The sequence below is a fragment of the Abramis brama genome (genome assembly GCF_963993115.1).
Source record: "Abramis brama genome assembly, chromosome: 7".
Lineage (NCBI taxonomy): Eukaryota > Metazoa > Chordata > Actinopteri > Cypriniformes > Leuciscidae > Abramis > Abramis brama.
This window is the reverse complement of record NC_139969.1, coordinates 1,340,693-1,365,182: the sequence shown is the minus strand read 5'-3', so window position 1 is coordinate 1,365,182 and position 24,490 is coordinate 1,340,693. Positions and strand designations below refer to the sequence as shown.

General features: G+C 37.2%; 3 protein-coding genes across 3 annotated transcripts; 1 reads left to right on the top strand and 2 right to left on the bottom strand.

Annotated features, from left to right (window-relative positions):
- Positions 1-63: 63 nt before the first annotated feature.
- Positions 64-3,885, top strand: LOC311087041 (pleckstrin homology domain-containing family J member 1-like; the record flags this gene model as incomplete). Its single annotated transcript, XM_084120291.1, has 3 exons — positions 64-194; positions 271-334; positions 1,951-3,885. Coding segments are annotated over 3 exons (279 nt in total), but the record flags the coding sequence as incomplete, so codon positions are not given.
- A 4,944-nt stretch (positions 3,886-8,829) lies between these two features.
- Positions 8,830-13,900, bottom strand: LOC311087651 (tubulin polyglutamylase complex subunit 1-like). Its single transcript, XM_084121018.1, has 2 exons — positions 13,546-13,900; positions 8,830-10,313 (listed from the first exon to the last, which is right to left on the bottom strand). The coding sequence occupies exons 1-2, from the start codon at positions 13,800-13,802 to the stop codon at positions 9,776-9,778; spliced, it is 795 nt and encodes a 264-aa protein (XP_083977144.1). The 5' UTR covers positions 13,803-13,900; the 3' UTR covers positions 8,830-9,775.
- Positions 13,901-17,531: 3,631 nt separating this feature from the next.
- Positions 17,532-23,973, bottom strand: LOC311087645 (GTPase IMAP family member 7-like). Its single transcript, XM_084121013.1, has 2 exons — positions 23,924-23,973; positions 17,532-19,694 (listed from the first exon to the last, which is right to left on the bottom strand). The coding sequence occupies exons 1-2, from the start codon at positions 23,934-23,936 to the stop codon at positions 18,352-18,354; spliced, it is 1,356 nt and encodes a 451-aa protein (XP_083977139.1). The 5' UTR covers positions 23,937-23,973; the 3' UTR covers positions 17,532-18,351.
- Between the last annotated feature and the right edge of the window lie 517 nt (positions 23,974-24,490).

Below are 24,490 nucleotides of genomic sequence, written 5' to 3'. Positions count from 1 at the left end.
ACCGCAACATTACACACTAAAAGACAAAAGAACATGGAAAAAATTAAATTAAATTAAAAAATAAATGTGACCTCACTCACTGTGTTTCTTGCTTGTTTTCCAGTGTTCCTGGACGAGGCCGAGAGGAAGTATTTGTTTGAATGCGATTCTCAGGAACAGTGTGTTGAATGGATCGACGCCATCATTAAAGCCAGGTGTGTGTGACGCTGACATTACCCATAATCCTCTGCGTTTCATGATTTATAACCGTAATCTGCTTCTGTCTCACAGTTATGAATTCATGCGCAAGAACCTGATCTACTACCGCACAGAAATCCACCGATTGACTGGAAAGGTGAGGGAATCGATATTAATGAATGCAACAAATACCTCCTAGATTGGTTATAATCATATAACGCATATTAGAGCTGCACGATTTCTTTGTTTAAAACAGTGATCATGATTCTCTCCACGATTCTGAACAGACAACTATCATTTGAATGAATGATTCAATGACTCACTCATAAATCCTTCACTTGTTTCATTACTGGATGAATCAGCGTTTTTGAACAAATCTTTTGAATGAATGATTCAATGACTCACTCAAATCCGTCACTTGTTTAATTATCGGATGAATCAGCGTTTTTGAACGAATCTTTTGAATGAATGATTCAATGACTCACTCATAAATCCTTCATTTATTTCATTACCGGATGAATCAGCGTTTCTGAGTGAATCTTTTGAATGAATGATTCAATGACTCACTCATAAATCCGTCACTTGTTTAATTACCGGATGAATCAGCGTTTTTGAACGAATCTTTTGAATGAATGATTCAATGACTCACTCATAAATCCTTCATTTATTTCATTACCGGATGAATCAGCGTTTCTGAGTGAATCTTTTGAATGAATGATTCAATGACTCACTCATAAATCCGTCACTTGTTTAATTACCGGATGAATCAGCGTTTTTGAACGAATCTCTCGAGTGAATGATTCAATGACTCACTCATAAATCCTTCACTTGTTTAATTACCGGATGAATCAGCGTTTTTGAACGAATCTTTTGAATGAATGATTCAATGACTCACTCATAAATCCTTCACTTGTTTCATCACCGGATGAATCAGCGTTTTTGAACAAATCTTTTGAATGAATGATTCAATGACTCACTCATAAATCCTTCACTTGTTTCATTACTGGATGAATCAGCGTTTTTGAACGAATCTTTTGAATGAATGATTCAATGACTCACTCATAAATCCTTCACTTGTTTCATTACTGGATGAATCAGCGTTTTTGAACGAATCTTTTGAATGAATGATTCAATGACTCACTCATAAATCCTTCACTTGTTTCATTACCGGATGAATCAGCGTTTTTGAACGAATCTTTTGAATGAATGATTCAATGACTCACTCATAAATCCTTCACTTGTTTCATTACTGGATGAATCAGCGTTTTTGAACAAATCTTTTGAATGAATGATTCAATGACTCACTCATAAATCCTTCACTTGTTTCATTACCGGATGAATCAGCGTTTTTGAATTAATCTTTTGAATGAATGATTCAATGAATCACAAACACATTTTTTAACACTTGTCGCCACCTACTGGTGTAACGATGTAATCGATACAATCTTTATTTAAAGCATCAATTTACTTTCAAATGGCGATTTACTTTATTTTGATCATTACAGTAGACATCAGTGTTTATAATCCGAGCTATAAACTTTAATTCCAGTACGTCTGTGATAATGAAGAAATAATGATACTCTGTGTTTGGAAAAAAAACGTGTGTGAAGATCTAAACGTTCCGGTGTGATTTAATAGACACAGGCGAATCGTTGTCATTTATGAATAAAATCGTGGGTGTTAGAACTGAGATCGGCATATTTTAACGATTAATCATGCAGCTCTACCACACAATATTGATTATGCTTTGATCTAACGTGTGATTTCCCGCAGGACCCACTCGAGCAGTATGGGATATCGGATGAAACGCGCTTCCAGGTCAACAGTCTTCCTCCTCTGCCTTCGCCTCCCACATAAACTCCTCATGCTATCATGTGGTTTCTCTGCTGTTTGCCGTTCATGCTTGTGTTTTGTTTGTTTTTCTTCAGGTTTTTCCTCTTTTACAGTCTGCCAGTATCAGTCACTGTACATTCTGACCTCTATAATCGTTTTATTTTACACAAATGCGTTATATTACTGTAATGAATGTCTGCTGAGTTTGAGCCAGTTGCAATTATTAAAGTTTCTTCCTAATATCAAGGTCGATGTTCATGAGGACGGCATGAACTGGGTCGTGCTTTTAAAAACTCATTTCTGCACCTTTATTGCCTTGTATAATTGTGATGTTAAAAAGGTTTGTAGTTTTCTGCACAGTCATGCATGCGTCATGTAGCTTCACCTAAAGTGCACTAAAAAGTTTTTTTTTTCTCTCCCAAAAGCACTGAAGCCTTTCAGTCAATCTGACCTGTGAGATTTTACAGTTTCCCTGAAAACATTTTCGCTGCTTTGATTTTGTGCCTGAATTTACCACAAAATCATGAGAAAAAATAGAAAATGATCTTTTTGTACAACTAAAATTAAGCCTGTTTATGACTATTAAAGGGGTGGTTGATTATGATTTGACTTTTCTAACTTTAGTTAGTGTGTAATGTTGCTGTTTGAGCATAAACAACATCTGCAAAGTTACAACGCTCAAAGCAAAGGGAGATATTTGCTTTTACAGAAATCGCTTTTTAAGGACTACAACAAACGGCTGGTAGAGACTACACCACATTCCTCCCGGGTTAGTGACATCACCAACCCTAGAATTTACATAAACTCCGCCCCCTGAACACGATTTATAGATTATCAAGACAGAATATGCTAATCAATGACTAGAAGATAACTACACATAAGCTTCATAAATTCATCAACTAACCATTCAGAAATGTCCTGTTACTTCTACATGTTGTCTCTTCTTCTCGAGTCTCTCCATCATTGTCTGACTCCGGTTTGAACATAAAAGGCTAAAAGTTTTAGAAATGTTCAGTGCATGTGTGTGTGAGGTAAAAGGACACAAGCTCTTGAAGCTCCGCCCCCTGTGCCGGGAGCAGCAGCTCATTTGCATTTAAAGGGACAGACACACAACGGTGTGTTTTTGCTCACCCTCAAAAAGTGACAATTTTAACATGCGATATAAAAATATCTATTGGGTATTTAGAGCTGAAACTTCACACACACACTCTGGGGACATCAGAGACTTATTTTACATCTTGTGAAAAGGGCATTATACCACCCCTTTAAATTATGAGATTATTTTTATGAAAACAACTGCATTTACCCCAAAATACTTCTCATAAATCTCATTTTCTTTACGATAATACAGTCTGTCAGATCCTGTTCAGACACCATCATCATAAACTACTTTACAAATGCACAATTTAAGTAATTTAATAAATGCAATAATTTGTCAATGCAAACGCCTAAAAGTAGGCTTTATTACTTGATGCATGGAAGTCCTTATTTTTTCCTTTTGATTTTGTGGTGACATTTGACTTGTAAACTTAACATGTGTTTAAACATCATTGCAATCAATGTTTGTGACTGTAGCAGATTTAATTAAACTTGATTTAATCAATGTGAGATTATTTGTATGCGTCACAGCGAAATATGAGGAACTGCTTTCCTTTTATTTGAGCCCTTCGTGCCTGTAACTTTCCATTTGTGTAAGTGATGAAACTATTATACAGACTTTAAAAGAGCGTGAATGTGAGATTTATGAATGTTTTAAGCTTTCGATCTTTCTTTCATGCAATTGCAATGATTCCTTCTATAATTTAGATTTCATAATTTATAAATGTTCCTTATTTCAATCTTATTTTTTTGTTAATAAATCGCTTTTAAAAGATACCAGTGCTTTTTATTTTATGCTTATTCAACCACTAACAGTCTGAAATAAATATATATTAATAAATATCTGCCAATGTGGTCAGAAAAATAATCTTGTTTTTCCTTTGAATTAAGATTTTTCATTTTTTTTAAGCACAAACTCACTTCATTTTGATTCATTTTTCATTAAACAAGACTTAATATCTTCAGTCATTTTGCTTCTTCTCCAGTAAATGTATCTTGATTTAAGAATGTTTAGATATTTGTGCTGGAAAACAAGATTTTTGCATATTTTGCACAATAACACTCACATACTGCCGCTTTATTCAGGGAAACAGAAAACACTAATATTTCCTGTTAAATACCAGTTATACCACAAATTAGTCATTTTATGAATGCGACATGATTCTGACTCATTTTCAAGGGCTAATATGTATTATGAAGAAAGACTATATAAGAAATGCTCACAAGAGGTGAAGAAACAAGTATTTTCAGAGAATTAAGAGAGATAAAATATGACTGATATCTTATGTATCAACACATGTGACTTATCTTTGCTTATTTTAGGATATTTGAATTAAATATGCAAGGGCTCTCTGATGAGCCGTTAGCTTACATGAGGACTCAAAGGAAAGGACTTCACTTTCATGGTTTTTAACCAAATGTTGGATTAAAATGATTTGTGTAATTTGATCAAACAGGATGGATATTTTTTAAAGAGCCTCACAAACACAAAACATTCAAACACAAAATGAATCAGATCCAATGACAACACTTACTGAAGTCTGTGCTTCTGATTCCTCCCAATTAATGATGTCACTTCCTGGAGGATGATGTCATTAAGGAAGTGCCTTTTGCTATTTTTAAAAAAAAATAATAAATAAACATAATAATAATCACTTGCATATCAAAATATGCACACTTTTGGATTATTGTTGAAAATAAGCTCAGTGACTGACAAAAGTTTATGATACTAACATGTTTTGTTTATAGTGATAATCTTCAAGTTCACATATGAACACAACTTTTATGAGCTTGTTCACCACAGACCTTATTTATGGCATTTTAAGTCCCCCTGTGGTTGAAAAACATGATTTTAATGTTGTTTATGTGTCTATGTGGTGTTTTTAATGTGCTTTAAGACAAACCATGTGTAAATTCATAAGTCGACACCATTGCTGAGTATTTTCTCCTTAAAACTGCAGTGAACCAAAGACAGTCTCAAAAACACGCTTTGAAATCGCTGGTGTTTCTGACGTCACAAACTACCTTGTAACCAATCAGATCAACGTGTGATCGTCAACCAGTGGATCTCTGAGCTGAGTGAGTGAGTGGAGGCGGGGCTCATTTGCATATTCATAGAACCGCGAATACTAAATGAGGCAAGGGTGTCGAGTTACATTCAAGATATTTTAAGGCATGAAGATTTTTATTTTATTTGTCAAGGAAAAAAACGTTTTAATAGGTCATTTTGGTGATCAATGATGAGTTTTAGGGATAAAATGATTGAATACAGGGGGACTTTAACCAAAAACCAGTTCACTTCAGGACTAGATGTGCTAAAATAACTCATTTCTGGGTTTTGTACAATAATACATCATCCTTGGCAGTTGCTAATTTTTATGTGCACTGTCCCTTTAAGAGCGGCAGCGACTTGAGTCACTGAACACACACACTCCCTGTTGAATTATTGACACACTCTCATTACTTTTAATAAGTGAGCGCTTAGTCAGTCAAACATCTCTTCACATGTTTTTAACTGTATCAAACTGAATGTGTGAAGAACTTTCTCACTCGCTGTGACGACTAACCACTGACCTCTCATACCACACACACACACACACACACACACACACAGGCAAGTAAAGATGTACGAAATATTTCAGCGAAAACCATGCCTTCAGGTCTAAAATATAGGTTTACTTATAAATGTCTGATTATGTATTGACTCATTATTTAAATTGTGATAATTTTGAACAAAAAATGTTAGTGTACCTTTAAATATGCACAAAAAAAAAAACAAAAAAAAAGTCTCAGTTGTGTGGATGATTTTATTAAGCTGATCCATAGATGATAACATAGACACGGTCTTTAGTATTATACTAATGCAAATAAGACAACAATGAACATTATTCAGTGCAAATTTACACACACTCACTTTATTCATGTTAAAGTGTTCATCCATACATTTGTTCTATGTGAAAATGCGATGCGTCACATGCAAATACCACAGATGCAGAAGTAAACTGTGTTTGAGCTCATTTGTGGCTGATCTGATCTGGGCACTGAAAAGGGAATCGACGCACTTTCAGAAATACACTGCAGACACTTCCTTAACTGAGGTTTCCTGCACTAAAATTAGACTAAAGCCATCAACAGGGTAAATCATGATTTCACTTTGATATCAACTGTGTTACCAAAACAACAAGCAACGTGGTTTTACTGCTTGATCAACATGTTGATATTCTTCACATGAACCGATGTGTGAAATCTTCTACTGGATTATATATGGATAGGGAATTTTAATGGATGATGAGAAGTGTCTGTATATAGTTGAAAAAAAAAAAACTTTCTATATACCCTTGACTTGTAAGGGTACAATATGCTTTTGGAACTGCACAAAAAAAGATGATCTTCCTCAGTGTTTCTGTCTTGTTTTCCAGCACAAATATCTAAACATTCTTAAATAAGAATAGTGCCTGAGATTTTGAAACCCCAAAAAGTGAAGTGATCCATACGACTCCAGGGGTTAATGAAGGCCTTCTGAAAGCGTTTTTGTAAGAAAAATATCTATATTTATAACTTTATAAACTATAATCACTGGCTTCCGGTTATGACCGTACACGAGTCTAGTTCCGGCGGAAGAGTGACCTCTGACCCGGCACATGACGAGTGACCTCTGACCTGATGCATGACCTCTGACCTGATGCATGATGAGTGACCTCTGACCCGACGCATGACGAGTGACCTCTGACCTGATGCATGACCTCTGACCTGATGCATGACGAGTGACCTCTGACCTGACACATGACGAGTGACCTCTGACCTGATGCATGACCTCTGACCTGATGCATGATGAGTGACCTCTGACCCGACGCATGACGAGTGACCTCTGACCTGATGCATGACGAGTGACCTCTGACCTGACACATGACGAGTGACCTCTGACCTGATGCATGACCTCTGACCTGATGCATGATGAGTGACCTCTGACCCGACGCATGACGAGTGACCTCTGACCTGATGCATGACCTCTGACCTGATGCATGACGAGTGACCTCTGACCTGACACATTCCGTATTGATGAACGCGGAAACACAGAGGATAGAGCAAAACAAAACACCGGTCACGGATTAGAAGTCTAAAATGAGAATTTTTGAAGAGAAATGTGGGAGGAGGTTGAGTTTGTTTGAACCACGAGAAGCGTCTGCTCTTCCCTAAGCTTACGATACTCCTACATCATGCGTCGGGTCAGAGGTCACTCTTCAGGTCAGAGGTCACTCGTCAAGCGTCGGGTCAGAGGTCACTCGTCATGCATCAGGTCACTAGACTTGCGTGTGGCCGTTACCGGAAGCCACAAGCCAGTGATTATAAAGTTATAAATATGGATATTTTTAATTTTTGGGTGAACTGACCCTTTGAGTCTTGTTTTCTGAAACGTATGAAAATGAAAATGTTCCCCATTTCGATACATTTTCCAGACATACACTATATTTCCAAAAGTATTGGGACACCCCTCCAAATCTATAAACACACTCCTAAACCTTGTGGAAAGCCTTCCCAGAAGAGTTGGATCTGCAAAGTGTGGACCAACTCCATATTAAACCTTACGGATTAAGAATGGGATGTCATTAAAGTTCATGTGCATGTAAAGGCAGACGTCACAAAACCTTTTAACATCATCAGTCATTTTGCTTCTCCAGTAAACGTATCCCCGGACAGCAACATAGTGTCGGCCCAGATCCGGCCCACATCAGGTAAGCATTGAATCCTCATGTACCGGATGTGGCCCGGATCTGGACCGACACTATGTTGCTGTCTGGGTCTTGCTTTAAGAATGTTTGGATATTGGTGCTGGAAAATGCGTCTCCAGTAGTGCTGTCAAAGTTAACGCGTTAACAATGGTTTCAATAATAAACATACATTTGCATAAAGCATCCATATTTATCCATGCCCATGTTGATTAGAGTATTACAAACTTGAAAAGTATTAATTTAAGGTACATTTAGAACAAATAAAAAAATGTGCGATTAATCGCGAGTTAACTCATGACAATCGTGCGATTAATCGCAATTACATTTTTTAATCAATTGACGGCCCTAGTCTCCAGTGAATATATCTTGATTTAAGAATGTTTGGATATTTGTGCTGGAAGACAAGACAGAAATATTACTTTTTTTTCCCACTCAGGTCACCATTCGCACTCGAGCAATGAACAGCGCGGTAGCGGCATCTTGCGTTAATAACGCGTTAACGCAAAATCATATTAACGGTACTAATTTTTTTAACGCGTGATTAACGCAACGCGTATTTTCTGTTTGACCTGTGGCCCAACCCCTAGTTGGAGAAATGGAGATACAGTGTTGCAAACTTAGTGACATTGCAGACCCCTTTAGCGATTTTTTCCCTTCAAAAAAGCGCCCAAACCTTATTTCGTTTATGAGAATCGGCGGTACTTCTCTCCCAGCACCTCTCTCTCTCGCGCGCCAATAGGAGCAGCGCTTTAATTCAGTTAAACACAGATGTTATGTTGCTTCTCTAATTTTACATGCAAGTATAGCCGAAATCACAGCACATATTGTCTTTATCTTATGTGTATTTGATTTCATCAGACGACGTCTTGATTATCAGGATTTTTGTGCAGATTAACATCTTGGAAGGGAGAGCTGGTTATGTGTTAATTGGTCGCGTTTCAGTCACCATTTCATATTCATTCCGTTGTTTGACAACAGAAACAATAAAATATACCAATGAAAACAGTTTTATTGAGAATTTAGCTTCATCAAAATGGGCACAGAGAGAGACAAACTAATGTAATAATAAATAATAAATGTACATTTAGCATTTTCAGAAGAGCTGCCCTGTCATGCAAAAATCTAAACATGTTTGTGTTAGTAAATTGCTCAGTGCAAAGAAAGAGAATAATGGGAATAATAGACATGAACAAGCTCTTTGAAAAACATCTATGACCTTTGAAACATGTCTCGTCTTCATGCTCTATGTTGACTATGGTTTCAATAATAAACATACATTTGCATAAAGCATCCATATTTATCCACGCCCATGTTGATTAGAGTATTACAAACTTGAAAAGTATTAATTTAAGGTGCATTTAGAACAAACAAAAAATGTGCGATTAATCGCGAGTTAACTCATGACAATCATGCGATTAATCGCGAGTTAACTCAGTGGTTCCCAATTCCAGTCCTCGTGACCCACTGCTCTGCACATTTTGTATGTCTCTCTTATCTGACACACTCAGTTCAATTCATGGAGTCTCTCCTAATGAGCTGATGATCTGGTTCAGGTGTGTTAAATAAGGGAGACATACAAAATGTGCAGAGCAGTGGGTCACGAGGACTGGAATTGGGAACCACTGAGTTAACTCATGACAAACATGCGATTAATCGCGAGTTAACTCATGAAAATCATGTGATTAATCGCGACTTAACTCATGACAATCATGTGATTAATCGCGAGTTAACTCATGACAATCATGCGATTAATCGCGAGTTAACTCATGACAATCATGCGATTAATCGCGAGTTAACTCATGACAATCATGCGATTAATCGCAATTACATTTTTTAATCGATTGACAGCCCTAGTCTCCAGTGAATGTATCTTGATTTAAGAATGTTTGGATATTTGTGCTGGAAGACAAGACAGAAATACAACTCTTTTTTCCCACTCAGGTCACCATTCGCACTCGAGCGATGAACAGCGCGGCGGCGGCGTCTTCAAACTCCTGCGCGTCCATGACGGGATTATCCTGCTGATTCCCGGGATGAGCCTCCGCCATGGCCTTCGCCACTTTACCGGGAGAGATCTTGGCGCTGGCCTCCAGGTACCGGCCCACATCGTCCCCATCCGCCGCCTCCAGCGCCTCCCGGAGCGTCTCCAGCACCGCCTGACCCAGCGCTCTCTCCGCCGGCCGGTCCGAAGCGCTCGCCACCGACCCGTACAGGCACTGGGAGGCCCGGATGTAGTCGGAGAACACGGAGCAGGTCAGAACGCCCTGCCGGAAGAGCTCGAAGGGCACGGACTCGTGGTCGTGGCACTGGACGCGGCGCAGGAGCGGAGCCGCGGTCGAGCCGGAGAGCCCGCCTTCGCTGCACAGGCACCGGAGCATCTCGGTGTAGAGACGCCCGCGGACCCCGACGACACCGGCACCGCGGTCACGGGTCAGGAGATCGAACGCCGTGCGCGTGTTACTGTTGAACGCTGATCTGCAGGGAAAGACAGAATCAAGAGCTCAAACGGAGGGAATGTTTACGCGACAACGATATGCTTAAAACGCTTAAGAGTTTTCCGCGTACACCATTAGGGGGTTTCACACCGGATAGTTCTAGGAACTTAGTTCTAGGAAATAACCACCAGGGTGGAACTAATGGTTCCCTTAGGAACGTTTTCCTGGTTGCATTCGCACCGCCAGTAGGAACGCTGAAGTGACGTGAGCCACGCTTGTTGTTGGGAGTTTTATTTTGACGGCGCTGAGAACGACTGAACTCACAGTGCTCGCATTCTCCTGTTCATCAGTTTACGATCTGTCTCATACGTTATTAGATAGAACTGTTATACAAAGAAAGTAGACAGTAATGAAGAGTTATTAGCGTATGCCGTGTGTTGATGTCCAGTGTATAAATACATACTCATGTTTCTCTTGGTCTCCTCAAGAGTTGTGTTGGATTTTCTCCTCAGCGTAAAGGTTAAGAGATCTATCTATCACTGTTTCGCATGTTCATAGAGTTAGTTTCTGGAGTAAATATATAGGCTATAATCTGTGTTTACACAGCCTTTTTAAAAATGGCGGGTGCTGGTGTTTCGCGTGCGTTCGGCCAATCAGCGAACACTAACGTCACAGATAGTTCCTATAGCGCTGGTTTAGACCCGAATCTGAAGTAGGAGCTCAATTAGTTCCTCCAAAAGGAGTTCATAAAACTAAAATAGTTCCTTGTTCCTGCGGTGCGAACACGACAAAATCCGGGAACTCCCGCCAATTGTTCTAGGAACTATGAAAATGTTCCTCCGGTGCGAAAGCCCCTATTGCCAAAACGATCCCCATTAACACGGATCCGCTAAAATGACTAAAAACGCTGTATTCTGCTGCCAGGCCAGTAGATGGCGATGAAACACTATAGACTGAACACGTAATACTCATGGTCATGACGTCATCGTCTTCAGAGATTCGCGTTTTTGTTGTTTACACGGAGACTGTTTTCAAAAACTTGCACTTTGAAACCTGTTTTCTTAAAACTTTACGTTTTGAGGCACCAAAAACGCCATTGTCGTGTAAACAAACGGTCAAAACGCATAAAAAGTTTTACGTTTTTAGTTGAAAATGGTGTCGTGTAAACAGCCCCCGAATCTCAACAAGATATTTTTCCCGTACAACACCGTAACTCGCTGCTTCACTACCAGAGTACGATGCATTGTGGAAGACATCAACTATAGTCACGACTGTTTCCTGAAACCATATTATCGCAAAGTGGTCGTTCAACAACGATGGTTTATTACGTCACGCATGTGGTGGAGAAATAACTTCTTTTAATGAAACTGTTTGAGATCGAATTAATGCTAGATGTTTTGATATAAATTACAGACATGGCATCTGAGGACTATTTCAGTTATTTTGCTTTATTCCAGATTCAATCATAGGCTCGTTCTTGCGTACTAGAGCACGTTCACGCATGCGCACTCTTCAAAAAAACGGTGCTTTAAATCTCTTGACAAACTAAAATAAAAGAAAGAATCAAGAGCTCAAACTGAATCTCAATCGCACTGGTTGTGTGTGTGCAGGAGCTGGTTCAACTAATAAAAAGGTTAAAAAAATAGAGGGGCTGTTTACACTACATCGTTTTCAACTAAAAACGTAAAACTTTTTATGAGTTTTGGCCATTCGTTTACACGACAACGGCGTTTTTGGTGCCTGAAAATGCACCAAAACTTTTGAAAACAAGTTTCAAAGTTTTTGAAAACGGTCTCTGTGTAAACAACAAAAACATGAATTTGTGAAAACGATGATGTGAACATGCGTATTACGTGTTCAGTCTATAGTGTTTCATCACCATCTACTGGCCTGGCAGCAGAATACAGCGTTTTTAGCCGTTTTAGTGGATCCGTGTGAATGGGGATCGTTTTGAAACTAGTGTCGTCTGTATGCGGGAAACTCAAAGGAAAAGCTTCTCCATTTTAAGCATATCGTTGTCGTGTCGACGTACGCTGAATCTCAATAAGAGAATCGCACTGGTTATGTGTGTGCAAGAGCTGGTTCAACAAATAAATAACAGTTATAATATAATATAATATAATATAATATAATATAATATAATATAATATAAAATACAGAAACCTCTTTTGGCTTGAAAGAGATTAATGAAAGTAATAATAAAACAAAAAGAAACAGATAAAAAGAAACTTCTCCACTAGAGTTTTATATGAAATATGAAACAAAAAAATAATGAAATAAAATAAAAAATAATCCTCTCTTGGCTTAAGAGAGACAAATAATAGCAATAATAAAAAGAGAAAATAAATAAATAAAAGACAAAAACTCCACTATGACTTAAAAATTAAGAGTTTTAAAATATGAAAATAGTAATTAAATAAAATAAAAATACAACTCTGGAACAATAAAATAAAATAAATAAATAAACCTTGTTGCTTAAAATAGTTTAATAATATCATTATTGGCCAAAGCAAAAATAAATACAAACAAATGGTTTAAAAATATAATGAAAGATAAAAATTGTAAAAAAAAAAAAAAAAATGTAAAAAAATAAAAAATAAAAAATAAAGCAAATTAACAAAACAAAACAAAACAAAAAAATCACCCATGGGTTAATGTAGATAAATAATAGCAATAATAATTAAAAATTATTTAAATAATATATAAAAATCTGTTACAAAAGAAATAAGCAAATAAAAAAACAAAATCACAGCGGGTTTTTTTAAATTATTATTATTCACTGAGTTTTCTTTTTTTTTTAATACAAAATCTGAATACAACAAAATGGCACAAAACAGTTATTATACAAAGAAAATACAGGCATGTAAGGCTCAACACAAATAAAGAAATAAAAATATAAAAAAAATAATAATAAATAGGGAAAAGAAAGAGAAAAAAGAAACTTAAAATCAGATTATACGAAACTAACAGATTATACAGTTTTATTGCACTTCGATTTTCCATTTTAGTGAGGGCATCTGAGAAGTATTTTAATTCGTTTCTGAATTTATTTATCTATAAAGTATTTTGCCAATAATATAATGTTATTAATCAAATCAAATAACATACAACAATCATTGGTTATCCCATAAATTATTTTGTAAGGTGAAAGTGAATATCACGGCGGGGGGGGGTTTTCTTGCAAGAAAAGAAACAGCACTGCATTGAATACATCGACATAAAAGTAAAAAGAAAAAAGAAAGTAAAAAAAAAAAAAGAAAAATAGTTACGACCTCTGCGAGTGATGTGCGAGACTCAGGTTCCAGAGCGCGCGACTCACGGCCTGGTGCTCCGGGCCTGCGTCATCATCCTGCGCCGAGAGATGCGCGAAGTGTTCGGCCAGGAACCCGACGGGATCGCGCGGCCTGGACTCCACCAGTGTGAGCAGAGAAGACCCGAGAAGCGCGCTCACGCCAGACTCACACGCGAACGCGCCGTCGCGCTCACAGCTGCCCGACATCGCGACGCCCGCGCGACGCTTCTCCGCCATCTTAAAATATCAGAGCATTTGCATATAATAACATAAATGATCTCCAGCAACGGCCTGACTCGCAGCCAGCCACACAAACAGCCCCAAACACAGTTGCTATGGACACATGATGATGATGATGATGACGCAGAAGATCAGCTGACCAGTGTGTGTGTGTGTGTGCCTGATCTTCCCGCAGGTGGCGCTTTTATTTTAAAAATAAATAAATAAGTACTATTAAATCAGAATATTAGCACCTGACTAGTAAATCAGGGGTTTCAGTCTTTGAGATGCATCAATGTTTTATAAACACCCATTTTTTAGCTCAATCTCACATTTTTCAAATTTTGATACAGTTTTCATTAAACAAGACAGCTAATATCTGAAGTCCTTTTGTAAGAATGCTTAGATTTTTTTACAAGACAAAAATTCTGAGGAAGAAAGTAGAATTCATCAGATCCACTGACAACACTTACCGAAGTTTGTGCTTCTGATTCCCGCCAATTAATGATGTCACTTCCTGGAGGATGATGTCATTATTAAGAAGTGCCTTTTGTTTTTTTAATTATTTGTTATTATTGCCCGTCAGATTATAATCAATAAACATGATAATAATAAACACTTGCATATCAAAATATGTATAACACTTTGTTGAACTATTGAAGCTTGTTATAAAATTATTATGAAAAAGGTATAGGCTATTTTAGACTGTATAACTCCAAAAATGGCAAGTTTATACACCACAATTCAGAGGAAAAAAGTCAGAATTGTGAAATGAAAAAACACAACTTTTTGTTTTTATTCTGTGGTGGAAACAAGCTTTCATAATTGACCCTTCGCTAAGCCACGCCCGAAAACCGGCACAGGCCAATCGTGGCTTAGCAACCGTAACTAGGCGCGGGAGGTCTGGCAAGCTTTCGAGCGAGAGGGAAACATGCCGCGTTGTGCGTATGGATTGTGCAAATCTGATACCCAGTATCCTAAAATTTTGGACGGGGTGGTGGATTTTGTTCCCTTCCCGAAACCTAAAACCCAAGGGGAGAAATACCGGGCGTCATCTTCATTTATATAGCGCTTTTAACAATGTAGATTGTTCCAAAGCAGCTTTACATTGATAATAGGAAATTAAAAGTAAAGTGTTTTGGCTTTATAGCAGCTCTAGAATAAAGTTATTGTCCAGCTCGTGGATCAAGCAGTGTGATTAAAGGCAAGACGGAGGCTCACTGACATAATTTAACGGTAGGCTACTTAAAAATATATTTCAGCATTTTGTTAATTGACGGCCAAACTAGTAACGTTACCCCAATCCGATCGCGACTCTCCCGGTGTTAGTTCTAGTAAAAGTAGCAGCTAAAAGGTAAAAGTTCATAAAGTTCAGGTTTAATAAGTTTATAACAGTAGTCACTTATGTGACCCACGACGTGTGAGCAGTAACGTTAGCCTGGCGCACTACAAATATAAGCGGGAGAATGTTATCATTGCAAAGTGGTCAGGCGTCTTGTGTTTATTCCACGATACATATGGATAAGCTGTTTGATTTATAAATATTAGAATATTTTCACATTTCACTCACCCTGCTGGGCATGCACAGCTGTTCCTCAATTTGTGTGTTTCCCATTTGAATGGTCAGCGTATGAGGCGGCTGCTGCTTGCGCTGAGACCTAACGTTATAGACTTTAGCTTCAATTTTGATGAAATTATTCTCTAATCGTTTGCATATTGTCGTGGATATAGCCCTCGAATGCATACTGCAGTCTTGTTCTCTCAAATTTTCACCTGTCCGCTAAAAATGACTAATTATCTCCTTAGGAATGTCTGAAACCAGTGCATACATACTGTAATAGACGTGCCAGGCGCAAAAGCTTGACAGGCGTAGCAACAGTAACTAAGGAGGGCGGGGCTTAGCGAAGGGTCAATTGAACAGATATAAAACAAATAGAAATTAAACAGAAATAAAATAAAAGACTTTTGTTTTTTAACAGGGTTTTACACTAAACACTTGAAATGAGAAATTGAAGACAAACCTGTAAATCAATGATCAATTACAACAATATGCACAAGAAAATGTTTTATTTGGAAAAAGTTCAGTTAGAGAAATAAAAACTTCACACTCTCAGAAGAAAAGGTTCTATTTCAATTTTATGAATTAAGCAACTCATAAACATACTTTATCACTAACATTAGAAATTAATGGAGATGAAAGAGCGTTCGTGCAGACAAACACGATATCACTGAAAGCTCATTTATTGAGATATCAAGCTCAGATTCGGAGCACAAGTTGTTTAGATTCATGGCTTTGATTTTCTCACAGTTTTAGAGTAAAATGTGTTTAAAAATAGCATTTTTGTGCATTTTGCTTAATAATAATAAACATAATCATATCAGCAAAAATCTGCCAGGTGTAGTCTTTAAAAGCATTGTTTTTTTTCCCTTCACCTCATATTTTTTCCATCACCACGTCCTTTTAGGAACTTTGACACAGAATTTGAGAAAGCAAAAGTCTGTATATTTCCATTTTCTTCACTTACACATATGATATGTAAGGCATAATCCATGGCTAGCTGTGCATTAAATAGTTAACGTATTCTAAATGTATTAATGTCTTCAAGCCATGCAATGGATTAATTAGGCTAGCCGTTTATTTCTAAACATAATTAACCAAGGGTCCAAAAAAAAACAACCTCCAAACAATTGATTTTACTAAACATAAGAACTACTTCTTTTACAATAAAAGTACATAAACAATGTCAGAAACTACATTTGAATTGTGCGATCTGATCCCAGAAGTCCTATTGCTTTTGCTTTATCATATTAGCCTATATTATAATATTTTAGGCTCGTTCGAGACCTCCTGCTTTAAATTACGTTGATCTGATTGGTTACAAGGTAGTTTGTGACGTCAGAAACACCAGCGATTTCAAAGCGTGTTTTTGAGACTGTCTTTGGTTCACTGCAGTTTTAAGGAGGAAATACTCAGCAATGGAGTCGACTTATGAATTTACACATGATTTGTCTTAAAGCAGATTAAAAACACCACATAGACACATAAACAACATTAAAAGCTGGATTTTCACCACATGGGATTTTAATGTATATTTATACCATGGCTATTTACCAGATGGTTATTTTCGTCAGTTAGATCTTGCATTCTGCCAGCTTTAAATCAGAAAGAGATAAAGTAGTGCTGTAATATTACATTTGTTTTAATGAATTAATTATAGCATTTATTTGAATTAATTATCAAGAGAGAGAGAGAGAGAGATGTTACCTGCATCTGTGCAGCGCCTCTGTCCACTAACAATAAAGCTGCAAGTTTAATTACTTCAAATACATCCTCTCATAGTGGAGAAATATTAGAAATTCAGTAGCGAAGAAGCTATTTTATTAATAAAAGTTTCCGTGCTCCTGTGTCTGTGTGTGCAGCGCGATCTGTAATCTCTGTCATGTGACATATGCGTGTGTAGCTTAAATGAAAAGCAGCGTATTGATATTAAACAGTGATTAAACTGGCTGGAACTACCTGTGTGGTTTTAGTAGACACCTTCCGGCCAATCAGAATTGAGTATTCAGACAGACCATGATAAAAATGCATTTAAACAGTTCATTGTCATGTATAATAAATTCAATTTTAAATTAATATAATTTTCCAAAATTTGTAGTCAATATGGAAGCTTGTTATAATAATAAATAATAAGGTAATTGCGACTTTTTATCGCCGCAATTGCGTAATATAAAGTCAGAATTGCGTGATATAGTCGCAATTGCGTGATATAAAGTCAGAATTGCGTGATAAAGTCGCAATTGCGTGATATAGTCAAAATTGCGTGATAAAGTCGCAATTGCGTGTTATAAAGTCAGAATTGCGTGATATAGTCGCAATTGCGTGATATAAAGTCAGAATTGCGTGATATAGTCGCAATTGCGTGTTATAAAGTCAGAATTGCGTGATATAGTCGCAATTGCGTAATATAAAGTCAGAATTGCGTGATATAGTCGCAATTGCGTGATATAAAGTCAGAATTGCGTGATAAAGTCGCAATTGCGTGATATAGTCAAAATTGCGTGATAAAGTCGCAATTGCGTGTTATAAAGTCAGAATTGCGTGATATAGTCGCAATTGCGTGATATAAAGTCAGAATTGCGTGATAAAGTTGCAATTGCGTGATATAAAGTCAGAATTGTGTGATATTGTAATGGGGCGAACAAGACGTGAGACGTGCGGATCCATATGCAAGGCTTTATTCCAAAACATGGTCATCATACAGGCGGGGTCAATAAACAGCAAACAGGTATGGCATTGGCAGAGGCATGGCAGAACTCGTAATCCTTAGGGCAAGCGTGGGTAGACGATTGTGTGATATAAAGTCAAAATTGCATGATTTAATGTCGCAATTGCGTGATATAAAGTCAGAATTGTGTGATATAATGTCGCAATTGCCTGTTATAAAGTCAAAATTGCGTGCAATGTTCTTTTAAAATGTTTAATTCTGTGGCGGAAACAAGCTTCCATACAAATACTGGGAAAAAATTTTGATTTGTGAACTCATCTTGGTTGTCGATCATAAACGTGTCACTGAATGGAGCACTGCGACATCGCTCTCAATGCAGCTACAGCGACCGTCCCGAAGATAACCCCTCCTTCCGTCGCTCCAGCGCCGAGCAGAGTGGCCAAAATCTTACTGGCTATTCCGACTTCGACAGCGGGAGCCGCCGGGAACAGGAACGCCAGGAGCGCAGGAGCGTACGCAGCTCCGGCCCCCAGCATAAACATACACAGCATTATCGACAACTTCACATTGCGTTGTGATAAAAGCTCAAAGTTCTTCACTTCTTCATTCCCTCTCCTCTCAATCTCTTCCTTGGCCCAGATTTCCAAGTCCTTCTTTTCTTTATCCACTCTTTCCAGCCTCTCCTTCTCCTCCTCCCTCTCTCGTTCCTCAAATCTCCTCATGTTCTCCTGCTCTCTCTTCAGAGATGCTCTGAAACGCTCCAGACTCGCAGGGATCGGTTGGGCATTCTGCTCTTCTTTCTTTATATCCGTCTCTATCTGTTTAATCCGGCCTTGCATGCGTGTCTTTTTTCTCTGTGCGTCGTGCCTCTCTTCGTTCACGAACGCAATAAACGAACGCAATTGATCATCAGATATTTTCCCGACCTCCTTCTCGATTTTCTTCATTCTTTCGGCCCTATCAGCTTGCAGTTTCACGTCTATTATCCTCTGCGCTTCCTGCATTACTTCCATGATTTGACTGGTGAAGTGACGGTTGTGATTTTGAGCGAGCAGCTCATCGACTCTCCGCAGGAGTCGGCTCACTTGATCCGGGTTTGAGTTTGTGTTGTCAAAAGCCACGAATCGCCTCCCAAATCTCTTCACGAGCTCCTTCACTTTCTGATCTTGTCTTGAAACAAACCTTTCAATGGATTCTCCTCTGAGTTTATCCGCGTGGGAGAATATGAGGATGGTGTGATGAGTGACGTCCTCATGAAACATCTCCAGAATCATTTCTACGGTGCGCTGCTGCTCCTCTGTGAACCGCTCTATCGGCACCACCAGCAGAAACGCATGAGGACCCGGAGAACACAAAACCAGGCAACGGATTACTTCTTGTTTTAATTCGTCATCTGTCAAATCCGTGTCAAAAAACCCAGGCGTGTCGATAAGAACCAGCTCTCGTTCCTTCACCGTTGCTCTCTCTCTCTTGCACTCTTTAGTGACCGAGCCCATGCTCAATCCATCATCAAAGCACTTCCTTCCCAGGATGGTGTTTCCCGTCGCGCTTTTCCCTGCACCAGTCTTTCCCAGCAGAACCAGACGCAGTTCATTCGGCGCTGGGTTTAGTGTGTGCTGGTGATGATCGTCGTCAAATGAAGCTGGGGAGTTTCCAGCGGGTCTCCATCTCACGGTTGGGTTTCCTGAGGAGAAAACAAACTGTTGAGAAAACGAACAATAACCCAGCCAAAAGGGAACGTTATTCATGAACATCTCTCAAAGTTATGAAATACACGTTCTTCCAGTAACATTATAACTCTCCTTCACCAAGTCACCAATTTCTATACGACTTGAGTAAAAGTCTTAAGCCGCCTTTCCACTGCACACGACAAACGACAGCTGTCGGACCGGAAGTCATTCATTTCCAATGGACAGTAGTACGGGAGCTGCGTGGAGTTCCGATCATATGCGTATGCGTAAATTTCAGATCCAATTTGAGCTTCAGATGCGTTGAAATATCTGAACTTCTGCGGCTAGACCGTATGCGACCGGTCGACCGGATGTGATGTATTCTAATCAAAACTAGCTAGAAAGCTAGAATTACCAATATTTTAACACTTTAATGTCATTCTGTAAACGCTATTTCTGTAAAATGCCGGTTATTAATAATTATGGCCGAATTTTTTTTTTAATAATTATTAAATCAATATTTATATTGATTAGCTCTATAAAATCTACTATGTTTTTATTTTAGATGTATCGAGGGTCATTTGTTTTGTGTGGATATATTCTTGCATGCATTTACATTCATTAAAATCATTAATTTTACCATTTTGAATAGCCGACGGTAACTTCACGACCAATTTCAAAGTTCCGTGCGACTGACACTAGGGGGCGAAAAATGCGACAGTCTATGCGAATGTGCAGTGGAAAGGCGGCTTTACACCGTGTCCTAACCAGACGCGATGCGATAAGATTCCAGCGACAAAAAATTGTCTGTCCACACTAGACGCGACAAGACTGCGAGATGCGTCAAAATCAATCAAAACCCACAGCCAATCAGAACAGCGTGTGGGCGGAGTCTCGCGGCACCAGAGATAATCTTGACAATTGCAAGAAAATGGATAAGTCGCTACATAATTAAATTCACAAATATTACACCATTTAAACATTATTAAAAATACATAGGCTACTGAGTTACTAAAACAATCTTTGTCAAAGAATACACTTGTTTGTTCACAGTTTGAACGTTCTTGTTTCCATTTGTTTAATTTCAAGATCTGAGGTGAATTATATCCATTGTTGCTTTTACAGCCACAAAGCTGGAGCACTAAATGATATTCAAAGTCACATTACACGCTTTAAACATTAAATAAAGCACAACAGTACCTGAGATTATCATCGCCACACTTTGTGTTTGTTGTTCCAGCGCGACGTCGCAGAAAAATAGAAACCGTTTCTAAAATAGAATCGTCGCGTGTCGCCGTCGCGGCTGGTTAGGACAAACACTCTGATTAACATGGAAAATAAGCTTTTATCGCGCGTCGCGGCGTCGCGTGTAGTTAGGACACGGTATTAGAGTATCTGATTTTAACAGTACTTAAGTATTTTACTCATAGGCTACATTGTTAACCCTTGTGGACATATATATATATATATATATATATATATATATATATATTGTGATAATTTTGCCTGTGTTATTGCCTGCATATGCATTATGCATTAACTGCATACATTTTGGCACAGGTGTGTATTTTTATTCGGAATTTTACTATTTCACCATTTACTCATTTCTTTTAATAAATCTATTTTACTCTAGTAACACAAAATAGTTCCAAGGACCTTAAGGACAAAAAATGTCCCCTTTGAAACCCATTAAAATGGCCATTTTTAATCCCTGGGCCATTTAACTATAAAATGATGCAGCATTTGTAAATAGGCTTAAAAAATAAATAATAAAAAAATTCTATTTTTTTTTTTTCCTTCAGATCTGCCATTTTATCAGGTTTGGCCTGTGGCGTAAATGCTTTTCTGCTAATGCATAATTATAGAGGCAATTGGATAAATTATGCAGCTATAATTGTGTGGGTGTGTTGGTGTGGATGTCTGAGTGTGGTTTGTTGTGTGTATTAAATAAGTGTGTGTTTGCATGTAATGTTTGAGAGAGAAAAACTCTGCTGCAAATCCCAAATCCAACCACTGTGTCCCAGTGGAGTACTGGAGTACTGCAGCCAAACACAATATTACTGAAAGCTCATTTTTTGAGAGATCAACCTCAAATTGGGAACACAACTTGTTTAGAAATGGATTTGCTTTTCTAGCATTTATAGAGGTCAACATGTTTCATAAAATACATATTTTATATAAAATAATGTTCATAAATCATTTTCATGAATTTAAACCTCTATACATTTTGTTTATAGTCTGTGCTCCCAAGCTTCAAATTCTGATGAGTTTTTGTACATGCACATTTTTGTCCACTTTGGACATGTGTAAACCACAAGGGTTAATGATTACACTCACTCATTAACACGCCACCTACTGGCCCAGTTTTAGTTTCATATTTCAAAAGCAACCTATTATTTAATTTTTCCATTCATTTAATCTTTCTACATTAAAATATTTAAAACATTAATCTCTTAATATAATTTATGCAATTATAATCTGAGGCTGCATTAAACAATAGGCTACTGTTTGGTAATAGCTGATAATAGCCATACAGTGTCTTTTTATTCGGATTAAATTTATTGCTTAAATGTGAGATGCCATGTCACTTAGTTATATTATAAATTAGGCAACGTCATTGCTGACGTATGTGAATGACCGCTAAATAGTTTGTTTGTATTAACACAAAACACACACACACACACACACACACACACACACACACACACACACACACACACACACACATCTGTCCCACCCAGTTTTAAAAACAAATAAAATACAATGGATAACAGTTTAAATGTTTATTACCAACAAGTAAATTGCACAAATTCGTTAAAAATTAACCCTGCAACACGGCCTTTAAACCACGTCGCCACTGGTAAACACAACTATAAGCCAATTATTCAGAATACTAAATTATAAGTATATCTCGATCATACTTAGACTTTTATAAGTGCATACATTATATTTCTGGGAAGTAGCCTAACCCTACATAAAAAGTAGACTGAAAGTATATTTTATTATTTTTAGTTTAAAAGAAGGCTAGTAGAAGCATGAATACATGAATACACTTCTTTTGTAAGGGTAACATTTAATGAACTGCATGTTTTAAACGTTCATAGAACAAGAAATAACGAAATGGAAACTTTAAGGGAAACGTTCTAAAAATATGTTTTTGTTTGCTAGGTAGATGATTAATATTGATAAACATATACAGTACCAGTCAAAAGTTTGAAAACAGTACTATTTTTAATGTTTTTGAAAGAAGTCTCTTATGCTCATCAAGCCTGCAGTTAAAAAAACAAAAAAAAACAAAAAAAAACAGTAATATTATGAAATATTATTACAATTTAAAATAATGGTTCTCTTTTTTAATATACTTTAAAATGTAATTTATTTTTGTGATGCAAAGCTGAATTTTCATCAGCAAGTACTCCAGTCTTTGGTGTCTTATGATCCTTCAGAAATCATTCTAATATGATGATTTGATACTCAGTTATTATCAATGTTGGAAACAGTTGTGCTGTTTAATATATTTTTTTGGAATACTTTTTTCAGGATTCATTGATGAGTAAAACGTTAACAGCATTTATTCATAAAAACAGCATTTATTCAAAATAAAAACATTTCTAACAATATAAATCGTTACCATCACCTTTTATCAATTTAACGCATCCTTGTTGAATTAAAGTACTAATTTCTTTAAAAAAAAATAGTTATTGTTCCCAAACTTTTGAACGGTAGTGTATATTGTTACAAAAGATTTCTATTCTAAATAAATACAGTTCTTTTTAACTTTTTATTCATCAAATAATCCTGAAAAAAGTATCTCAGGTTATAAAAAAATATTAAGCAGCACAACTGTTTCCAACATTGATCATAAATCAGCATATTAGAATGATTTCTGAAGGATCATAAGACACCAAAGACTGGAGTACTTGCTGATGAAAATTCAGCTTTGCATCACAAAAATAAATTACATTTTAAAGTATATTAAAAAAGAGAACCATTATTTTAAATTGTAAAAATATTTCATAATATTACTGTTTTTTTGGGGGTTTTTTTTTTTAACTGCAGGCTTGATGAGCATAAGAGACTTCTTTCAAAAACATTAAAAATAGTAACGTTTCCAAACTTTTGACTGGTACTGTATATATCAATTATTTCCTGCGAATCATAATTTAGTCTATTAGACTTTTCATGATTTAGCCTAGTTCACTGGGGAAGACAAACAATATCAAAACAAACAATCTTTGATTACCTTGGTTGGACATGTTGTCTGCTTGTTCCTCAGTGTGTGTGTGTGTGTGTGACGGTTCAGTGTTCTTGGACAGCTTCATCATGATGGGCAGAACTTTCTGAGAAACGAAACTTAAAGGCCGTGTTGCAGGGTTAATTTTTAACGAATTTGTGCAATTTACTTGTTGGTAATAAACATTTAAACTGTTATCCATTGTATTTTATGTTGTTGGGTATCACAAAACGGAATATAAGTTCAAGTTCAAGGTTAATTCAAGTAATGCATTTTTGTTAGCCTGTTGTTGCTAGCTTACATAAATCAAAATAGAGCTACCACAAACCTGATATCACTATCACTATACAGTAGGTATACGAGCATGATATAGCCTGAATGAAGAGTTTGTATGAAGCAGATACAAAATATATGTACAGTGTAGTCATTACACAGAACGCCTTTAAGGCTAAAAGGTGTAACGTTAATTTACAGGAAACTCACGGTGTAATAAATCGTTTTTTCCCCTCATCGGCTAACTTTTTTTTAACTCATTACGTTAGTTAGCCATGGTGGAAGCTAAATTGTTAGTAGCCT

Excerpts from the sequence above, each read along its gene's own strand:
- LOC311087651 (XM_084121018.1), bottom strand. The coding sequence starts at position 13,802 with ATGGCGGAGAAGCGTCGCGCGGGCGTCGCGATGTCGGGCAGCTGTGAG. Across the intron at positions 10,314-13,545 it reads CTCGCACATCACTCGCAGAG|ATCAGCGTTCAACAGTAACA; the intron begins GTCGTAACTATT and ends CTTTCCCTGCAG.